The 20,309-nt window shown below is 38.6% G+C and overlaps 1 protein-coding gene and 1 long non-coding RNA gene across 2 annotated transcripts; one reads left to right on the top strand and one right to left on the bottom strand.

The window, feature by feature from the left end:
• Positions 1 to 820: 820 nt before the first annotated feature.
• On the top strand, positions 821 to 3,149 carry LOC122089626 (putative disease resistance protein At1g50180). The gene is made up of 3 exons (XM_042659344.1): positions 821 to 1,591; positions 2,360 to 2,998; positions 3,132 to 3,149. Exons 1-3 carry the CDS (start codon positions 821 to 823, stop codon positions 3,147 to 3,149), a joined length of 1,428 nt encoding a protein of 475 aa, XP_042515278.1.
• A 2,815-nt stretch (positions 3,150 to 5,964) lies between these two features.
• LOC122090069 lies at positions 5,965 to 8,961 on the bottom strand. Its single transcript, XR_006143404.1, has 2 exons — positions 8,903 to 8,961; positions 5,965 to 6,480 (listed from the first exon to the last, which is right to left on the bottom strand). It is a non-coding gene; the product is annotated as an uncharacterized LOC122090069 (long non-coding RNA).
• Between the last annotated feature and the right edge of the window lie 11,348 nt (positions 8,962 to 20,309).

Here is a 20,309-nt window from a genome sequence, read left to right as displayed (position 1 = left end):
AACCATCGTTGGGTGTGACATAGCCATTCATATCTTAAGAGTTTCGTTGGTCCAATAGAATTCTGCCATGATTCCTTGGGTGTGAGTGTGACCGCTCCAAGCTTTCATTCAATAAACCAGGAGGAGGAAGGTGCAGAGATATTTCGAGCTCTAGACTTGAATTTTTCCACAAGGTGATGTTTTTACTATGGAGTTTTATAGAAGTTGCTGATCTCTCTCTGTCTCTCTCACAGTACTGAAGAAACCCTTTATGAACCTGAGTCTAAATTGTGGATATTCAGAAGGCCTGAACGATTGGGCTTTGGAGACAAGTCGTCACTACAAAGTTGCAGAAATCTGTTCTCTGTGTGTGTGTGTTTACTCTAGTCTGTTGATGGCAATGCCGAAGGTGGACTAGGCTGTCTAGGAGAGATTTTTCCTTTGTAGTTGTGTTCGAAATTTAGCCAGATTGTTTTATATATATATATTTTTCTTCTCTAATAGAAATAATCTTTTAGCTAAAAAAGTGTGTATGTGTGTGTTTTAACTTCAGATTCTACCAGTTTTTTCTCTACATATTGTCCAGAAAAGCAAGCAAGAAGAAGAGAGATAGTTCAAACGGTGCATTCAATTTAAAAGAACTTCTCTTTTCCCATCAAAGAATAAGATGTACTCCCCTGCGCTGATGAACTAATATTTACTTTATTCCACTTGTACGTAAAGTTTACCCTTTTTTTTTTTTTTTTTTTGTGGCTAGAAACTGATATATAAGAGTGAATAAGTAACCATACGACTGTTCATTCTCTTTAGTGACTAAAGGAAGAAGAAGTACCAGCAGAATATGGCTCTCTCTATTGTGTCCTCTGTTGCACAATACCTCGGTGGTCTGGTGGTGCATGAAAAAGAATTATTAGGTGGGGTGGCCGATCAGATTGAGAATATCCAAGTTGAAATGAAGCAGATGCAATGCTTCTTAAAAGATGCAGATGAAAGAGTGAATGAAAGTGAAAACATTCATAATTTGGTTGCAGACATCAGAGATCTTGCTTACAATGCGGAGGATATCATAGAGTCCTACATTCTCAAAGCGAAGTATGCAAGCTTCTTCAATCCGAAGAGATACATACGACTTCACGAAATTGGGAAGGAGATCAAAACACTTCAATTGAAGATCCAACACTTCACTCGCAGGGTAGAAACTTATGGCTTCTTATCGACTGGCCAAGAAGGAGGAACTAGCTCTACCACTGAGATGCAGAGACAATTGAGACAATCTTATCCGCATTATGATGATGAAGATGTTATCGGCATACAGGACAACATCAAGGTATTGGTTGCAGAGTTGATAAAAAAGGAAGGCCCCCATCTGGTTTCCATTGTTGGGATGGGGGGATTGGGTAAAACTACCCTTGCTAAAAAGGTATACAATCATGATGCTGTTAAGCGTTATTTTGATTGTTGTGCTTGGAGTTTTATTTCCCAACAATTCCAAGGACGAACCATTTTGCAGGAAATCATTAGGAAAGTTTGCAATGAAATAGAACATGAGAATTTGAATGATGGAGAGATGAAGGAGAAGTTATACAAGCTATTGGAAGACAAGTGCTATTTGGTGATCCTTGACGATAGGGGTGTCAACGGTCCGGGTCGGTGCGGTTTCGGTCCGGTTCCACCGGTTTCGGTGTGAGTTTGGAAGTGACCGAAACCGACCCAATAAGGATTTATCGGTTTCGGTCCGGTGTCGGTTTCGGTGCGGTTTGGGTTCGGGTTGGTACCGGTTTGGATTTATTAGGTTCATTTCGGTTTGGATCGGTTTTTTAAACCGGTATGAAGCCATTAGGAAACAACCAAATGATGAATTGTTGAACTTCGATTTCTTAAATCGATTTGTAACCGGGTTGGTTTTGATTTTTGGTCTAGTTTGAATTCGATTTTTCATACAAATGTATATAAAACTATTCAAATTTTAATTTTTTAAATGAATTTTGGAGTGTTTCGGTTTCTTACCGGTTTGGTTTCGGTTTCGGTCCGGGTTTTGAGCCGGTTTCGGTTTGGTTTCGGGTTCATCCGGTTTTCGGTGCGGTTCGGTTTGGTTTTGGGGTTACAATACTTGAAACCGAACCGAACCAATAAGGCTTCGGTTCGGTTCGGTCCGGGTTGTTATCGGTTCGGTCCGGCCGGTTTTACCGGTTCGGTTTAGGAATTGACACCCCTACTTGACGATATATGGAGCACAGAGGCTTGGGATGTTTTAAAACCAGCATTTCCCAAAGGAAAGATGGGAAGCAAAATAATGTTAAGCACTAGAATCAAAGATGTGGTTTTTTATGCGGATCCGTTGGGTTTTATTTTTGAACCTGCGTGTTTAACTGAAGAACAGAGTTGGGAGTTGTTTTGTAAGAAAGATTTTCTTTGGAAGAATGTTGCATCAAGTTCCTCCACTTTGTACCATCCAGAAGCAGAGAAGAAAAAGAAGTTGGGAAGAGACATGATAAAAAAATGTGGAGGTTTGCCTCTAGCGGTTGTTGTACTTAGAGGCTTGTTGGGAACAAAGAAATCAATTCATGAATGGGAGATGGTTGCTAAAGACATTACCAAGTACTTGAACAGAGTCGAACAACGACAAGAGCAACATGGTGTTTCAGGGATATTGTCTTTAAGCTACCATGATTTACCTTCTTATATAAAGCCATGCTTTCTGTACCTTGGCCTTTACCTAGAGGATTCCGAAATCCACAAAAAGGTATTGATCCAAATGTGGATAGCAGAAGGTTTTTTGCAGCAGTATAATGGGCTAGAAACAATGTCGAAGGAAGAAATTGGAGAAAAATACTTGCTTGAGCTGATTAATAGGTCAATGGTTCAACCGGACGAAATGAGCTTTCATGGAAAATTAAAAACATGCCGCTTGCATGACTTGATGCGAGACCTATGCTTGCAGAAGGCAAAAGAAGAGAATTTCCTTTCTACTTTTGATGGTGAAAGTGCAGCATCAGATTCTTCTTCTTCCACTTCCGAGGTGGCATCAATTTTTAACCATCCAATCCATAGACATGCCATCTACTTCACTTGTGATAGGTATGTTTCTATGCAACAATCTATAAGGAGTCCACATCTTCGTGCCTTTTTCTTTTGGGGGTCATCAAATCTAGATGTATCCACAATGTTGAAGTTTGTTTTCAAGAAATTCAATTTTCTTAGGGTCCTAGAGCTTTGGGTGGTCAAGATTGATAGCTTGCCAAGAGCCATAGGGAACTTAATTCACTTGAGATACTTGAATGTGAATGGGTATCGTGAAATAAAGGTTCCATCAACCATAGGTAATTTAAGGAGCCTACAATTCCTTAAATTCTATGAAATTGAAAGATTACCGAATGTGCTATGGAAGATAGAACAACTGAATTTTTGCTCCTTCCATTGTGGTCTTACACATGATAACAAACCATTGCGAGTTGATGGGTTGAAGAATCTCTCCACTCTGGAACTTGTATGGGGAAAAGATTTGCTGCTAGAATTTGCTCGAGCAAAATTGACAAATCTTCGAACATTGGCTATAGAAAAAATCGAAGGTGGTGAATGGAAGTCATTACGCATGTCTCCGATATCTAGATTGGATCGCCTCCAATTCTTGAAATTGACCTTTGAATCAGATGATATTATTTCTGGTGAGTATGATTGGTCACCACTTTCTCATTGTCCTAGCCTATGGAAACTTCAATTCACTGGAAAGCTAAGGAAGTTACCACAGTTGCAAGAATTTCCACCAAATCTAAAAAGGCTAAAGTTGAATCCATCTTTCTTGGAAGTAGATCCAATTCCAACTTTAAAGTTTCTACCATACTTGGAATCTCTAACTCTGACGACAGAATATTTTGGGAAGCCATTTTACGACTTCAATCGAATACTCCCCAAATATTACTTCACTGTAAATGGGTTTCCAAGACTTCAATACCTACGATTCCATTGGCTAAGGACATTGGAGGAGTTGGAAGTGGAGAAGGGTGCACTGCCATATCTTGTTAACCTAGAGATCAATGGTTGCAACAAGTTAAGAATGCTTCCTCAAGGATTAAGATTCATCACTGGCCTCGAGAAATTGGGGCTAATAGGCATGCCAGATGAATTCAACAGAAGGCTTCGAGAAGATGGGAGCCATGAGTGGCACAAAATCCAACACATACCCTCTATCATTATACGACGCCATTGACTTCTCTTCAAAGAAGCAATTAGAGTTCACTGCATGCATCATATCTAGCTATATATTTTTCTTTACATACAAGTACTCTCTCGCACTCTCTCTCTTCTATTTATGTGCATTTTTATTTGTTATTTTACTTTGATCTATCTCTACCTAATTATGTATAGTTGTAAGAAACTGCACATAATTATATAACAAGAAGCTACTCTCATCTCTCAACTTTTCATCTATTTTGTTTGGACTTTTTTTTCCTACTTTTTTTTGTATGGATCCATGTAGCTGATACCATTAAATTGGGGTAAGGCTGAATTTGTATTACCTTGAGTATTTGACAGAAGAAATGTTAACAGAAGCGTACAAGATCTATATATGCGTGTATATATGTGTGTTAAACATTTACCTCGTGACTGTGTATTGTGTATGTGAAGCTTTTCTAAAGGTGTATTTTTGTCATGGTTGAACTTTTCTGCTTTGTCTTGAAAGTGATTGTTCTTAGTTGGAATGTTTGATGGCTTCACTCTCCTCGCACTCGATGTGCCCTAAATACCTTTTGATATAATCTAAATTTGATTTTATATTCTTATATGAAACTATCAATCTGTGGAGGCTAATTAAGTCACTTCCTTGCTTTATGTAAAGCTGTCAAACTATTGGATTTGTTCTAAGACAGGGTATAAGAAGATTTGGCGGTGGGACCTTGGTGCTTGGCCTGCTCTCACATCTCCCACTTGTGTCCATCGTTCCTCCCGTTTCATAGCCTTGTTTCTGGATGATCCAGTAATATGACGACTCATGGTGTCTCCAACTCATTCCATTGCTGACCGAGCTCAATTTTGGCAAGAATTTCAATTTTTCTTTCCTTATTGATGATTTTAATCAACTCCTTACAAACACTGGCAAATTAGGAGAGAAGGCACCTTAAATTTCAGTTATTTTTGTGGAAAGTTTTAGTTAGTAGGGTACATACTAGATGTAAATTATCATGGTTTATCAACATGGATCCCTCTTGTGTTTTTTTTTTTGGTTCAATTGATAGTGAAACCGATTGTCATTGATTTATTTCCTAAACTTTTGCTGAAAGAATTTGGGCTGCAAGATCCCTAGGGTTTTGTACTGAGTACATTCAAGCTCAAACAATCTATGATTTGGTTCTTTCATATTTCAATAACTCTTCTATTACTTCAGTAGCATAGTTTACTTTTTATTTTATTTGGACTGCTTGTAATACTTCTATTCGCAACCATTTCTCTCCCAATCCATAATATGGATATCTACATCTATTATACTCCAACATCAATAGTATCATCACCTCTTCCCTATCTATCTTTTGATAATTATTTGCAGCTGTCTATTACTGATCATCCAATAATTATTTATGAGAGTTATGATCATAGAACTCAAGAGGCTGGCTGAGCTTATGCAGTCTTGTTTAACAACAATCTGTATTGGCATCCATGGATTTTGGATTTGCAGGATTTCCACAGGAAGCAGAAGAAAGGAGATTGTAGCAAGGATTACATGGGGCAATGGCATTTGATCTCAGTAGCTCACAGATTGGCTAATAAAGCCAGATCTGAAAAAACCTAGGGTGAGTATATCTGTGGACTTGAATTTTGATCTATTTCCTTCATAATTTCCTTTTAAGTCTTCACATCAAACTACTCACATCCAATGTGGGATTGATTGTTTTCGCGTGAAACCTCAACATATAGTGTTCAAGTTCAAGCTGTGACCCCAAACTTCTCCACTGGTTCTATAATCCCAAATTAACCCAAGAGCTCAGAAACTGAATAGTAAGAATTTAGATTTAGAGTGCCATATACCAGTTGGTAAAATTAATTGTCTCTAAATGGCAGGGGTGTGGATTGCTAGCATGGCAAGCTCATATTTCATCACTAAAACCACCAACATGTGACATTTCAAACCAATCAAGCAATTGTAAGCAGGTCCATGGCTATAATGCTGCTATACTATACATAGCATTGTCTACTGTAACCTTGGGTGAAGGGTTTATGCGAGCAAACCTTCCATCCTTTGGTGGAGACCAGTTTGATGAAGAAAAAACTGAGCTTCGGCGCAAGTCTAGCTTCTTCAATTGGTACACTCTTGGCATTTCCATTGGAGGAATGATAGGGCTAGTCTCCATAGTGTAGTTCCAGAACTATAAAGGATGGGACCTTGGTTTCGCTCTATGCGTAGCCATTATTATGCTTGGATTCTTGTTCTTGCTTTCGGCTTTAAAATCTACCGGCATCAGATTCCTAGTGGTAGCCCTTTCACTTAGATGCTTCAGGTCATAGTAGCTGCATTTAAAAAGAGAGCTTCCCTTGCTTGAAAATGAAGATGAGTTGTATGAAGATATTGTAGAAACGCAACCCTAAAACGATGCAGAAGATAATGGAAAAACAAAACAAACAATGCACACGGATTTTACGAGGTTCGGCAAGGTTGCCTACGTCCCCGGTGAGATGAGATCCTGCTTCACTATCAATGGAGAATAGGGTTACAACGCTCGTCCTCACACCTCTCAGTATTGCTTGCATTACAGAGAAAGAAACCCTCGCTACAAATATATAGCGAGAAAAAAATCCGGATTAAACTAAATCCGGATTAAACTACAATTGCCCTCAAATAAAAATTTCGAGCGGGGGGCTGCGCCCCCCTACACCCCCTGCTATGCAGGGGGGCCTCCTGCCCCCCTTGCAACCCCCACGGCCCGCTAACCGGCTAGCGGGACCGCCGTCTTGGCTGTCTAGGTGCTGCACCAGTACTCCCTGGATTAAACTGCGACGAAATACAAGACATCAAACACCAACAGATATGTCAAAGGAAGAGATGTTGGGTGGAGAGTTACTACAACACCCAAAGGGTTTTGAGTAAGTTCTTACAATCATCAATGTAGAGTTTATTCAATTAAGAAATTTCACAAATTTTTGCTGCTACTCTTTGTCAGATTCTTGGATAGAGCTTCAATCATGAATGGGAAAACAGGGAAGTGGACTGTTTGCACTGTGACCCAAGTGGAGGAGCTGAAAATCATCCTTAGAATGATTCCGATCTTTGTTAGCTCTGTGGTTACCTACATCTCCCACTGATCTTGACTCTCACTGTTCAGCAAGGTGGAACAATGGACTATAGGCTAACGAAGATTCATATATCTCAAGCATCTCTCATGATAATCCCCATAATTTTACAGACAATATTACTAGTTGTTTATGATAGACTATTTGTGCCATTTGCAAGGAAGATAACTGGATACAGATCTAGAATCACTTATTTGCAAAGGGTAGCTATTGGGTTTATATCAGGAACAACAGCAACTTATACAGCTGCTATAATAAAGAAGAAAAGGAAGAGTGTTGTAAGGGATCATGGGCCAATTGACTCTGGAGACCAGATACCCATGTTCATATTTTGGCTTGGATTGCAGTTCTTTGCTTTGGGCATCAATGATGCAATCACATTTGTTGGGTTATTAGAGTTCTTGAATAGTGAGGTCGCAGAGGGAATGAATTCTATAGGAACAGTCATCTTTTGGTGTATACTACGGTTGACATCTTTGATTGGATCTATTCTAGTGAACGTAGTAAACAAAGCTACAAGCCATCCTGATAAAGGAGAGATTGGGTGGTTGGAGGGCAACAACTTAACCAAGAACCATCTTGACTGTTTCTATTGGCTGCTTACAATCCTTGGACTGGTGGGTTACTTGAACTATCTGTTTTGGGCAAAGAGATGTATATAGGAGAGATTATCTTGTGCCAAGCGATTGAAAATGTTATATCTATGAGGAATAATTGTATATTACAAGCTCAAAATCAACCAATCATTTCCACTTAAGTATGTTGTCTTTAATTTCATCGTAAGAACAAAATTGATTCCTGATATACAAAAATTCTTGAACCACATAGAAGTATTAGAATAGGCTATCATTTTCCATATCTGAATTGAGAACAGGAACTTGTAATTGTAAAGAAAAATCAAGTGCAACTTAACTGCGTAAAGAAGCAGCCATAAGCCATCTCAGAAAGATCCAAACACATATAAAGGAAAATTAATATTGCTCCATTTACTAAGGTTACTTCCAGGCTTAAGATTATCAGCAAAAGAAGCTTACACAAAAACAGATTGCAAAAAGGAGAAACCCAAATGGAATAAAACCAAAGAACCCCCTTTGCTGTTCATGACAGAAAATAAACATCGAACAATTTCACTTTTGAGCTAGTAAAATGTATTAAACCAAGAACTAAGAGGACCAGAAAGTTCATGTGCTTGGACGAAAAATCCCTACAGATTCAAAAAAGTAGGCAAAATTCTCAAGTTCTCAATTGGATTGGAGTTTAATTTTATTTTCTCCCTCCATTATATGCACCAGAAAATTTCATTATCATGCAGGAACATTCATCGAGGTTTCATCTACAAATGGCATTGGAGAATTCTCCTTTAAGCAATAAAATGGATGGAACAACCTAATGACAATCTGCATTTTCGGCTATATTTGGTATGAATTCCCATTCTCAAAATGCAAAATGCAAAGTGCATTCTCATCCGCGAAAGAAACCACTGTTTGGATACATATTTGATTGAAAAATGCATTCTTGATTGTAAAATGCACACATCACTTAAACATTTCATCGAACAACTCATGGGTAATGATACGGCCAAATTGATTGCCGAGTAGGGTAAGAACACGTGGCATCTAAGGAAAGGACACGTGTTGCTCACCTGTTAGAGGCTGCAAGGAGTCTGATCGCGTTAACCGCATGAAGAGAATATTCCCCACGAAGGGGATAAGACATATCCGAGTAGGACTCGAAGAGGAAAGGAGGCGGACCAGAGGAGGACTCCTCCAAGGAAAAGAGAAACCCTAAACCCTAAGGACTATAAGAGAGGGCCCGGGAGGAGGAAAAAATGTAAGCAGAAAAACCCACACCATTACCCTTGTGAAAAGCTGTGCGGTCGATCTCTAACTTGGGGCGTCGGAGGACTAACCCCGGATAAACATCCGGGCCTCTGCCTTCTGTATTTGTGCAGGATCAGCTCATACGTATTTTCGGCAGCAACAGGTAATATCTTCAATGTTAAGAAACATCCAACGTCTATATATATTCAAGAGTTTTGAGAGGAAAATGCAACGTGCCAGAGACCAACCCAACATTCTTATATCTTTCTCCCACTCTCTGCAATTTCTTTCTTCCCCCTTTTCTATCTCCAAAAATCTGTGTCTTCCTCGCACGCAACTGACCTTGTCCTCATCTATTTAAACTTCATACCAGGCATCATTGTATAACTTTTCCCAAATATATCTCCCTTCAGCCTTGCCCCGTAACAGAACCGTGGAAAAAAATCGTCTGCAATTCCAATCTCGTACAATTTCGTGCAATACCACCTTCAAGCAGTTACACGTGTATTGATACCGATACAATGGTCCAGATCTGATTTAAATGTCTCTTCACTGATTTAATGTTTTATTAGTTGTGTCAGATCTGGACCATTGTATTGGTATCAATACACGTGTCACCGCCTGAAGGTGGTATTGCACGGAATTGTACGAGATCGGAATTGTAGACGATTTCAACCCCAGAACCGTAGAAGCCCATTCCGATTTGTTGCAAAATTCATCACCAAAACCCCAGGTCATTTAGCACCTCAAATTCGAAGTTCATTTGATTTAAATTGTTTCATTGGATACTTGAAATCCCCCCTTGAACACAAAGAAACCTTTTGGAGCCCAATTCATTGGAAGGCAATTCAATTGAATCTCTTGGAAAGAATACAACCTTGAAAAAACCACAATCAAGGCTTCCATTTTCCGTTTGGATGGGAATGGGTAGAGTTTGCAGAGGGTCCTCTAAACCTTCCATCTACTTCCTCTCCTTCCATGACCACATCAACATCTCTTACCAAGAATGTGAGAATCTCGATGAGAAAGGCGACCAGGTCGGGACTACACCTTTTTTTCTTCTGTTCTCACAAAACTGGAAGGTGGAATGGGTCGGAGAACACGATCCAGAATAGACCGCATTCTCCAACTCGTTCTGCAATACAAGCATGAGAATTGGGCCGAACATACCTAGAATGCATACCAAGCACAGTCGGATTTTAGACCCCTCTTAGAACAATAAAGCCTCGTTAGAGGATAAAAGTAATAACTTTTTTTTTCAAACAGCCCCGTGTGAGTGGCCCAAGGTGTACCTAGTGGGAGTCGAACTTAGGACGTCCTAGTTTTTAGGGCTTGTACCAAGTTTGTTGCTCATCAACTGCACTACCCCTTAGGTTAAAGTAATAAAAGATAATCATCAAATAGATGGGGAATTTTTCTCAGATGGTCAATGTGTCAAACATAGTGATCATCTCAAGCTTATGGTTGACCAAGTATTATGCATTCTCTGTGTAAACACATTCTGGAACATCAAAAAGTTTGGCTTGAAGAGCTGGCGCCCAGGGGAGGAGGTTGTGGGCGTATGCAAGTATGTGCGAGTGGGTGTGTGCAAAAGTAAGTGGTCAATGGCTCTACTAATGCCTAGTAGGATAGAATAAGGATGTTAATTAGTTTGGTTTCAGTGTATACGGTGCGGTTCGATTCGGTTCGATTCATATTTATTTGGCTGAAACCAAAACCACATCATTTATTAAACGATGCACTTTCTGAAACTGCAACTATTTTGTAAATAGTTTCAGTTCCACGGTTTTTAAATAGTTTTGATCGCGGAATATTCCATACGGTTTCTAAACGTTAGCAATCGATTTGCTAGTTTATTTGCATGCTTACTAAAATTTGCTTTGTTGATAAACGCTTCAATTTTGTATCAAATTAAATGAGACATTAAACAAATAAGGATTTAACTACCTAATAGGAGTAAATTATTGAATAGACTATTGAACAACCTCTATGGTCATTAATTCTTCCCTAAATTAAACCATTATGTTTTGTTAAAACAACCAAATATTTAATCGTTATATGAGTTGATTGGATCAGTTTTGACGGTTTAAACGGTTCGATTTTCATGGTGTCAATTCGGTTTGAAACTAACAGGCTAAATGGTTAAAACCGACCTGACCCATTTAATTAATCGGTCTTAAAATTAAAACCAGAACCGAACCATTTATTAAACAGTTTTGCGGCTTCGGTGTAAACGGCTTAGTTCGATTTCGATAAACGGTTTCGGTTTCAAATTCACATCCATAGGATAGAATAACAACAACAACAACAACAACAACAAAAAACTAAGCCTTAGCCCAATTTAACGAGGTCGGTTGTATGGATCCAAACATATGAATAATAGGACATGACAAATGAAAGATGAAAGTAGCAAAGTAAGAGGAAAGAAGAACAACCCAACAAGTGAGGAGAATCTCAACTAAATATGGTCAATCACATGGATCCTTGCTTTCTAATAGGCTTTATCCGAGGTCATACTTGGTGCGATGCCTAAACTGCTATTGTCATTCATCATAATTTCTCTTATAGTCATTTTAGGCTTATCCCTACTTGTAGCTCCTTCAGTTTGAATCTTGTCACTCCTCCTTACTGGGGCGTCGTTAAACCTCTATTGAACATGACCATATCACCTCAAATGGTTTTCTTGGCACTTATTATTGATGGAGACAACTCTCAAATCAATTAACTTTATCCTTCCTATGATAAAATAACAAAATAATAATAATAATAATAATAATAATAATAATAATAATAATAATAATAATAATAATAATAATAATAATATTTTTCGGATTAAGGGATTTTTTTTTTCATGAATAGAAAGAAACTATGTTTATAGCAAGACAATGATCGGGATAAAAAATGAGAAGATAACAACAACAACAACTAAAAAAGGTTCGAACTTGCGGGTCCTAACCACTGTTAGTTAAAACGCGTTTAAAAAGCGGTTGCGTTTTTTTGCCATTTAAAACGCGTTTTCCCGTATACTATTATACAATACGGAAAAAAAGGGAAACGGCAAAAGAATCCGTTTTAAACGTGCATCAATTTTTTAAGGGTAAAATAGGAATTTTATTAAAAAAAATTAATTAATTTAAAAAAAAAATCCTATTAGTAAAAGTGAAGAGTGAAGACAATATGGTACTTGGTTTTTCATTTTTAACTTCCATACTATCTATAGGAAAAAAATCTCATCTTCTTATAGCCCATTGAGTAAGGAGAAGCTAAAACTAGCAACATCTTATTTTTTTGCAGCCCATTGGGCTATTTTATCTTAGGACTCCTAGAGCTTTTGGAACATTAGATACATGTATACAAGTAATAATCTCTCAAATTGCATGAGTATACTACCGTTTTTTTGGTTTCATTTTTTTGAAAATTACATGTTTAATACTTGTACCGTTCGTTTTCGTCCGTTTGCCATTCTTTTTTTTTTTTTATCATTTTTTTAATTGTATCATTTATCATTTTTATCTGTTTAAAACTTATACCGTACGTTTCTGTTTTTTTGCCGTTTCCGTTTTAACTAACAGTGATCCTAACTAGAAAAGTTGGTATTTTTTCTGTCAAAGAAGAAAGAAAAAGAGACAATAATAGGGCGGCCTCAATAGACTTTGTTTTTTCGGATGATAAGATGTTGGGCAATTGAGGTTTGTAGAAGTCGGTGAGTTCTCCTCCACTGCACTAAAGACCCTTTATTAATCTGTAGTCTACATTTCTGGATTTTACTTCGAGGAGGCCTTCAAAGATTGGGGTTTGCAGAAATCGGTGAGCTCTCTCTCTCTCTCTCTCTGTATACCTTTGTTAGCTGCTTTTAATTTTAGTTATGGAATACCTTGAATACCTTTGTTAGCACACACAGTTTGCCATACCAGTAAATAGTTCAGTGTTTTAAGATTAATTTGTCAAGGGAAGACCTTTAGGCATCCCAAGGCCTTCCCAACCATCGAATAAACTGGAGGGTTGGAGAGAATCTGAAATCGGATTGGTATGATGGTATCAGCCTTGTCAGATCTCAACACCGATTCCAATAAATACTCAAAAGTCCAGCATTCATCACCTTAAAGAACTTCTCTTTTTCTACCAAAGAATAAGAAGCATTCCCCTGCTCTGATGAACTAATCTTCATAAAAATACGTGGAGGCTGGAAATTTGATTGTCTGGACCCAAATATTCATCATTTGATCTGAAACTTAAACATGCTTTATCTTGGCTCGAAACTTGGACATACTTTATCTTGCCTATGTACCAATAAGAGTAAAGGATCACTACTTTCATCAAGAACAAATGTTTTAAAACCCTCTGAAGATTTCTATCAGTAGTTGCAATTTGTTCTATTTGAAATCTATTTATAACTAATCTGAAAATGGAGTTTTGCTTCTTGCTGGATGCCTTGATAATGCTTGATTCCATGGTTTTCCTACTTGAAAGAATCATTTAAAAAAAAAAAAAATTGACTATAGTAATCACCTAGAAGCAAGTTTCGGGAACTCGTTTTGTTTTGGTGATTTCAAAACCACCGAAATTTCATCGAAATTGTGTACTTTTTTTCATGTGTTTAGCTAGCCATTTTGGGGGGCTAATAGCTGAAGTGGCCGAAATTAACAAAATGAGCGAAACGAAATGATCGAGATGGCTGAAATTTTGACGAAATAGTGCATTTTTTTCCCGAAATGAGAAAATTTTCGAAACAAAATTACCGAAATGTGACCAAGATGACTGTTATATGACCGAGATTATGTATTTTTATATTTTGTATGTCATTTCGTCTCAGTTAAAAAAAATGCCGAAATATCCAAGATTTTGGCGATTGCCTAGAAGAATGAAAAAGATACAATGGAAACCACTTTCAAGAGCTTAATTTCAATCCTAATTTTTTATATATAAATACATACATATAAATATATATGTATGTATATATATATATATATGTATATCAAAAGATCGTTGCCTGGTCGTGTGGCCCTTGCTTATGAGAGCATGCGCAAGGGCATCAATATGGATGGAATTTTTTATTTTGCGAGGGATGGGGCAGTAATTTCTCTAGTTCCTGTGTTTGGGGGCAGGCGCCATGTGACTAGGCCCTAGTTAGCAATTCGGCCGAATAATTCGTGAATTATTCTGACGAATCGAATTTTTCCGAATTAAATAAAAAATTCTGACCGAATCCGAATTAAAAATAAAAATCGGTAAAATTCATGATTTTTTCAAAAGTGAATATAAACTGCGAATAGATCGTGACGAACCGGATTAAACCGAATTATTCGGTTACCATTAACCCACTTAAAAAAAAAAACAAAACAAAACAAAACAAAACAAAACATAAAAAACCAAAACCGAACGGTCTTTAACTCTAACCCTCTCTGAAAAGTGAAAACCACACCCCTCCCATTTCTTACGGTCTCTGCAGACAGACTCTGCACCTCGCCGATGGCCGATTGTCGATATCCGATCACCGCCTCGCAGCCTCTCTGCTTCGCTGCCTCACCACTCGCCGCCTCCTGAGTCCTGTGGCTCCTGCCTTGCCGATCGCCACCTCGCTGCCTTGCCGCTCGTGGCTCGCTGCTTCGCTACCTCACCGCCTCACTGAACAGCATCCTCGCCTCCTCGCTAAACAACATCCTTCCTTCCTGCGGACTCTTGCGGCTACGGGTTAGTAATTATCCTCCTGAACAGTGGCAGCATTGGCCATTAAACATTATAAGCAAAAAACCATTCTATTAACTCAGCTCCTCTACTGAATTCAAGCAAGCCCTTGATTGACAGATGAAGAGGAAGAAAAATCCTAAATCACTGAACCCTAAAATTTTGATGATTAGGAAAAACCCCCAATCCAAGATCGATGTTGTAGAGGAGACGAGGGATTCCGGGTTTGTGTTCTAGGTAGGGGTGTCAATTCCTAAACCGAACCGGTAAAACCGTCCGGACCGAACCGATAACAACCCAGACCGAATCAAATCGAAGCCTTATTGGTTCGGTTCGGTTTCGAGTATTGCAACCCCAAAACCAAACCGAACCGCACCGAAAACCAGATGAACCCAGACCGAAACCAAAACCGGCTCAAAACCCAGACCGAAACCGAAACCAAACCAGTAAGAAACCGAAACACTCCAAAATTCATTAAAAAAATCAAAATTTGCATAGTTTTGTATACATTTGTATGGAAAGTCGAATCCAAACTAGACCAAAAACCAAAACCAACCTGGTTACAAATCGATTTAAGAAACCAAAGTTCAGCAGTTCATCATTTGGTTGTTTTCTAATGGCTTCATATCGGTTTAAAAAACCGATCCAAACCGAAATGAACCTAATAAAGCCAAACCGGTACCAGCCCGAACCCAAACTGCACCGAAGCCGACACCGGACCAAAACCGATAAATCCTTAATGGGTCGATTTCGGTCACTTCCAAAGTCACACCGAAACCGGTGGAACCGGACCAAAACCGCACCAACCCGGACCGTTGACACCCCTAGTTCTAGGGATTTTGTCAATTTGTTCCTTCCATTTATTTCTGGAATACAGTTACATGATGGTTAATAAGGGATATCATTTATTTACCTTGGATTATTTCTTGTAATTCACACTTAAATTTTTATGGGAGTTTTTGGATATCCGTAGGAGAATTGTTTGAGTTGTTTCCTAATCTGAGAAGAGTCTGTCCAGCAGTTTCTACTTTGTAAGAAGTTTTATTTTCTATTTATATGCATGTAATCCTACTGATAGGTAGACTTGAATATTGAATGAAATTGAGTTGAGTTTACCTCACAGATGTGAGTGTTGTACTGCTGCTTTCCATCCCTCTCCCTAGTTTGGAGCTGACATTCATCTCAAAGATTAGTTCCTTCTGTCATTTCTCTTCCCTTCCCTTGCATTATATTCCTCCTCCTCCCTCCTCCCTTCAATATTATTCTTCTTAATTTACTGTTGCAACCGTATTTGTAAAACCAAACTACTGCCCTGAGAAACTTAACAGCCCATATTCAGTTGGATCAATTTCATTCAAGATCAATCCTTTTGTGGATGTTTTGCTTTATTTAGAACAGTTTTTTCCTTTTAAGCATGGATGATGGAAGCATGGAACTAGGTGAGTCATGGATTGAATGATGTGATTTTGAACTTTTGTATTCTTACAGGACAATTTCTTTAGAAATTGGATTACTGCAACTATTGTTTCCATCACCCAATGACAGCTTTTTCCTAGATTTTTATTGTATTGTATATTTGAACTACAGTAATTTGCTCTTTTTAGGTGTACATATCAAGTTAATTACTTGATAAATAAAAAACATACAATAAATTTAAAAAAAAAAAAAAAGTCCGAATTTTTTGCCCGAATTTTATTTCTGTAATCGAATAATTCTTGAATCCGAATCCGAATCCGATTTTTATTTTGTCTGCTTTTTTGACCGAACCCTTAAATTGACCACTTGAATTATTCCGAATAATTCTCCGTCCGAATAATTCCCGAATCCGAATTTGCTAACTATGGACTAGGCAGCCTTCTTATATATATATATATATATGGTTAAAAGAACGGTCCTTGGTCACACGGCCCCTCTCTAGCGTGGGGGCCAATGAGGGGGTGCACAGTCAATAAGACACAGGTTTTTGGGGTTTCACAGGGGTGGGGATGGAAATTCGCCGCCCTCTATGTATGGGAGCAGGGGCCACGCGACCAGGCACCGTTCTTTTCCCAGATAATATATATATATATATGGGCAATAGGATGCTACCTCTATGCCCAGGTACACGCTAGCGCAAGGGAGCATCTTCAGCAATGTCTTTTCTGGGCATAAACACCCTAGTGGGTGGCGTTCTTTCTCCCTATATAATGCTGCCCTGGCTACCATGCTGGTGCAGGAAATGCCCGGGCACAGCAGGTGCGGAAAGACCATGCTGCCCCCACCCTGCAGGGCTCTGAAGATGCTCCTGTGTGCTAGCGTGTACCTATGCCAGCAGGGCAGCATTCTCTTACCCATATATATATATATATATATATATTGGATTGCAGAACAGGACATCGAACCAATCCCACCTGTAAGTTTTTTAATGGTTTACTATCTAGTGAAATAAGTTTGTACTTGATTATTAAAAAAAATTGAGTTGGTGGTTCTGCTGGGAAATTTATATCTTGTTGGATTGTTATTCATTCCAACGTCTTTCATTGGAAGAACAAATTATGTTGATCTCTAATTTCATATCAAGCTGATACAAATGTCAGGATAATTGTATTAAGTTTCAAAGGGAGAATATTATGCTGGGTGAAATTAAACTAATTCAGAGTTAACAATGAAGTCAGGTTAATTGTTTTTACAAGAGAAAAAAAAAGGGGTGGGGCTAACTGCCTTAAGTTTCAAAGGGAGAAACTTGTTTTGATGCTGGGTGTACTTTAAATAATTCAGAGTAAACAATGAGATGCTTTTCAGATCTTCTAACATCAATTGTCCTTTATTGTGTACAGAAGGACGGGAGGGTACCTTCATCCACGGGCTGTAAATGGCTGGCTGCAGCTGATGTTGAAAGCTTGGCGTGGGATCCACACACTGAGCAATCATTTGTGGTGAGTTCTAGAATAATCCTGTATCCTTTGAGGCTATTGTTTCAGATTCTTTGAAATGTTTGGCGGAAATTTGTCTCATTGCTCAGCACTTAGAGCATTTAGAAGTTTAGAACAGATTTTTGGGGCCTTGGGGTTCACATGGCACTGAATGCAGCTCAGTTGGAGCTTTAATTGGAGATGCAGGAACACACCCATCCAATCAATCAAATATACATGATGTACACCCATTATCTCTTTTGAAATGTGATCTTTCACAGGTTTTTTATTCAGCAATTTGCTAGCTTATTGGGAAAAATCTATTTCGTGGATAGAAATGTTGATTGATTGTCGACTCCAAGGCATTTTAGTTGATATAAATTTACATGTCAAAATGGAATCAGAATTGTCAAATGAGCTTGGATGTCCAACCTATAAATTTACATGTTAAAAGACAAGGCTTAATTGAGTTAGTATAGGATGGAACAAAGAAGGAATTCAAAAGCCCCTACATACCTTGTGATAATTCCTGTAGACCTTCCATGATTATTAAAAATCCACCGGCCTAAGTCCAATACCGGGTGCCCAAATTGACTTGAAACTCGAGTTGTTGGATTATAAGTTGAAGATGTGGGGACTAGTTCACTGCAAAATTCTCTCTCATTGTTTAAGTAGTGAGGCTTAGGAGTATGGTTTTATTGAGAAAACATATATCCTTGATTCAAAGAGTTAATTGGCTCAGTGTATGGTTTAATGATGGGAGATTGCATCCTTAGATGGAAAAAGGAGTTAGTGGGTGATCAGGATATTGGCTGTAAATGGGCAATACCATACAATAGGAAAATAAAAAAATGGAGGGAATTGATCTTGGATCTGCCTACTGAAGGTAATACCATAAAATCGTTAAGTGTAGTGAATTGATCTTGGATCTGCCTGCCTCAACCTTGAGTCCAAGGAAAGCATGGAGCCGCCACATCATACCTCAAGCATAAACTCTGGAATTGCAGCTCTAGTAAAATACTATTGCTTGAAAAAAAAAAAAATCAAAACCCTGATGTCCTTGATGAGCACACCACCCACAACTCATTTAAATAGCATGACTGGTATGCTAGTGAAAGGAATCTTTCACTGAGTATCTACAACCGTGGTCAGTTTAACTGCCAATGTCGGACGAGCCATTTGACTTATAAATGTGATTAAGAAAATTAACAGTTTGGGGATCTATTACGCTGCTCTAATGTCTGTTGGCAAGTTAACCAGTTCTACTGGTTGGGTGGGATTGTCGGAATGGTTGCTTCCAAAAATTGTTTCCTTGGTAAACGTATACATGTAGGTCTTCTTCTTTTGAGCTAAATTTTTTTGCTGGAAGACATTCATAAGTTTGTTTGATTCTTCTTTGAATGTCTTTTAGGTCAGTCTTGAAGATGGTACAGTTCAAGGTTTCGACATCCGGGGTACTAAGTCTGACTCAAGCTGTGTGTCCAAGCCAAGTTTCACTCTACATGCACATGACAAATCTGTGTGCATTGTATCCTATAATCCTATTGCACCTACTGTATGTGTTGTAAGATCAAACACCAAGAAACACGAATAATAAAGAAACAATAGATCCGTACGACACAGAGATTTAACGAGGTTCACACACCAAGGTGGTGTGCTACGTCCTCGGGCGAAGAAGAAGATGATTCACTATGCAGAAGAGAAATTACACCCTAGCAGTGGCGAGAAAAAACTCGCCCTGAAACCCTAGCTCGAAAAACCCCAAAATATAATGACTTTCTCAACAAGCAACAGTACATTATATATACTCCAAATCGCGGGTCGACCCATCGGGTCGTGGTGGATCCGGTCGAACCATACCTATGCCCCCCGCACCCCCATACGAGATCAGTGATGGGCTCCGGGCTTGGGCGTATCGGCCCAACCCCTCTGCTTCCATCATAGATCTCAGAAAATTTCTCATTCGGATCGCCACCAAAATATGTCGGATCGGGTCAATCTTTAAAATGGGTCAAGAATTCAAGACAAACTTAACATGTGTCTTCCCACCTCATAATTTATGCTGGAGACCTTTGATAGAATTATTTTCTATCTTTATTTAATCTTACCCTGTGTTTTTCCATAGTTGCTGGCGACAGGCTCTACAGATAAAATGGTAATCTTTTGTGTTCATATTAGTGAGCTTCATGATTCTGAGCCTTTTGTTAGATGTGGTTTGGCCAATGTCAATTCATTGGTTTCACCTGTACATGTTGTAGGTGAAACTTTGGGATGTATCAAACAATGAACCTTCTTCTATTGCTTCTCGGAATCCTAAAGCTGTAAGTTGCCCTTCTGTTTCTCCAGTAATAAATAGATAAATAAATTAGAGTTCACTTGACCTCATCCATATCTCATAATTTGCTACTCTTTTTTTATTTTTGGATGAAGGGTAATTGGTAATTTGGTAAAATTTATGGTTTGATTATTGATGTGACCATTGTTAAAAATCATAGGGAGCCGGATCCATGGATGGTCCATGCATAGGAGCTTCCATGATTGGTCCTAATATGTTCCACATGGAATATTGGAAGGTCAGGTGGGGGCAAATTTCGGAGAGAAGTAGGTCCTACTTTCAGCCCAGGCATAGTTGGCCACATGTCAGAATGAAGCT

The sequence above is a fragment of the Macadamia integrifolia genome, chromosome 9 (assembly GCF_013358625.1).
Source record: "Macadamia integrifolia cultivar HAES 741 chromosome 9, SCU_Mint_v3, whole genome shotgun sequence".
In the NCBI taxonomy this organism is placed as follows: Eukaryota; Viridiplantae; Streptophyta; class Magnoliopsida; order Proteales; family Proteaceae; genus Macadamia; species Macadamia integrifolia.
The sequence above is the reverse complement of the archived record's forward strand: the minus strand, read 5'-3'. Positions and strand labels throughout refer to the sequence as shown.

Coding starts and splice junctions, on each gene's coding strand:
- LOC122089626 (XM_042659344.1), top strand. CDS start 821: ATGGCTCTCTCTATTGTGTCCTCTGTTGCACAATACCTCGGTGGTCTG. Junction 1,592..2,359: donor TGGAAGACAAGTGCTATTTG/GTGATCCTTGAC, acceptor ACTGAAGAACAG/AGTTGGGAGTTGTTTTGTAA.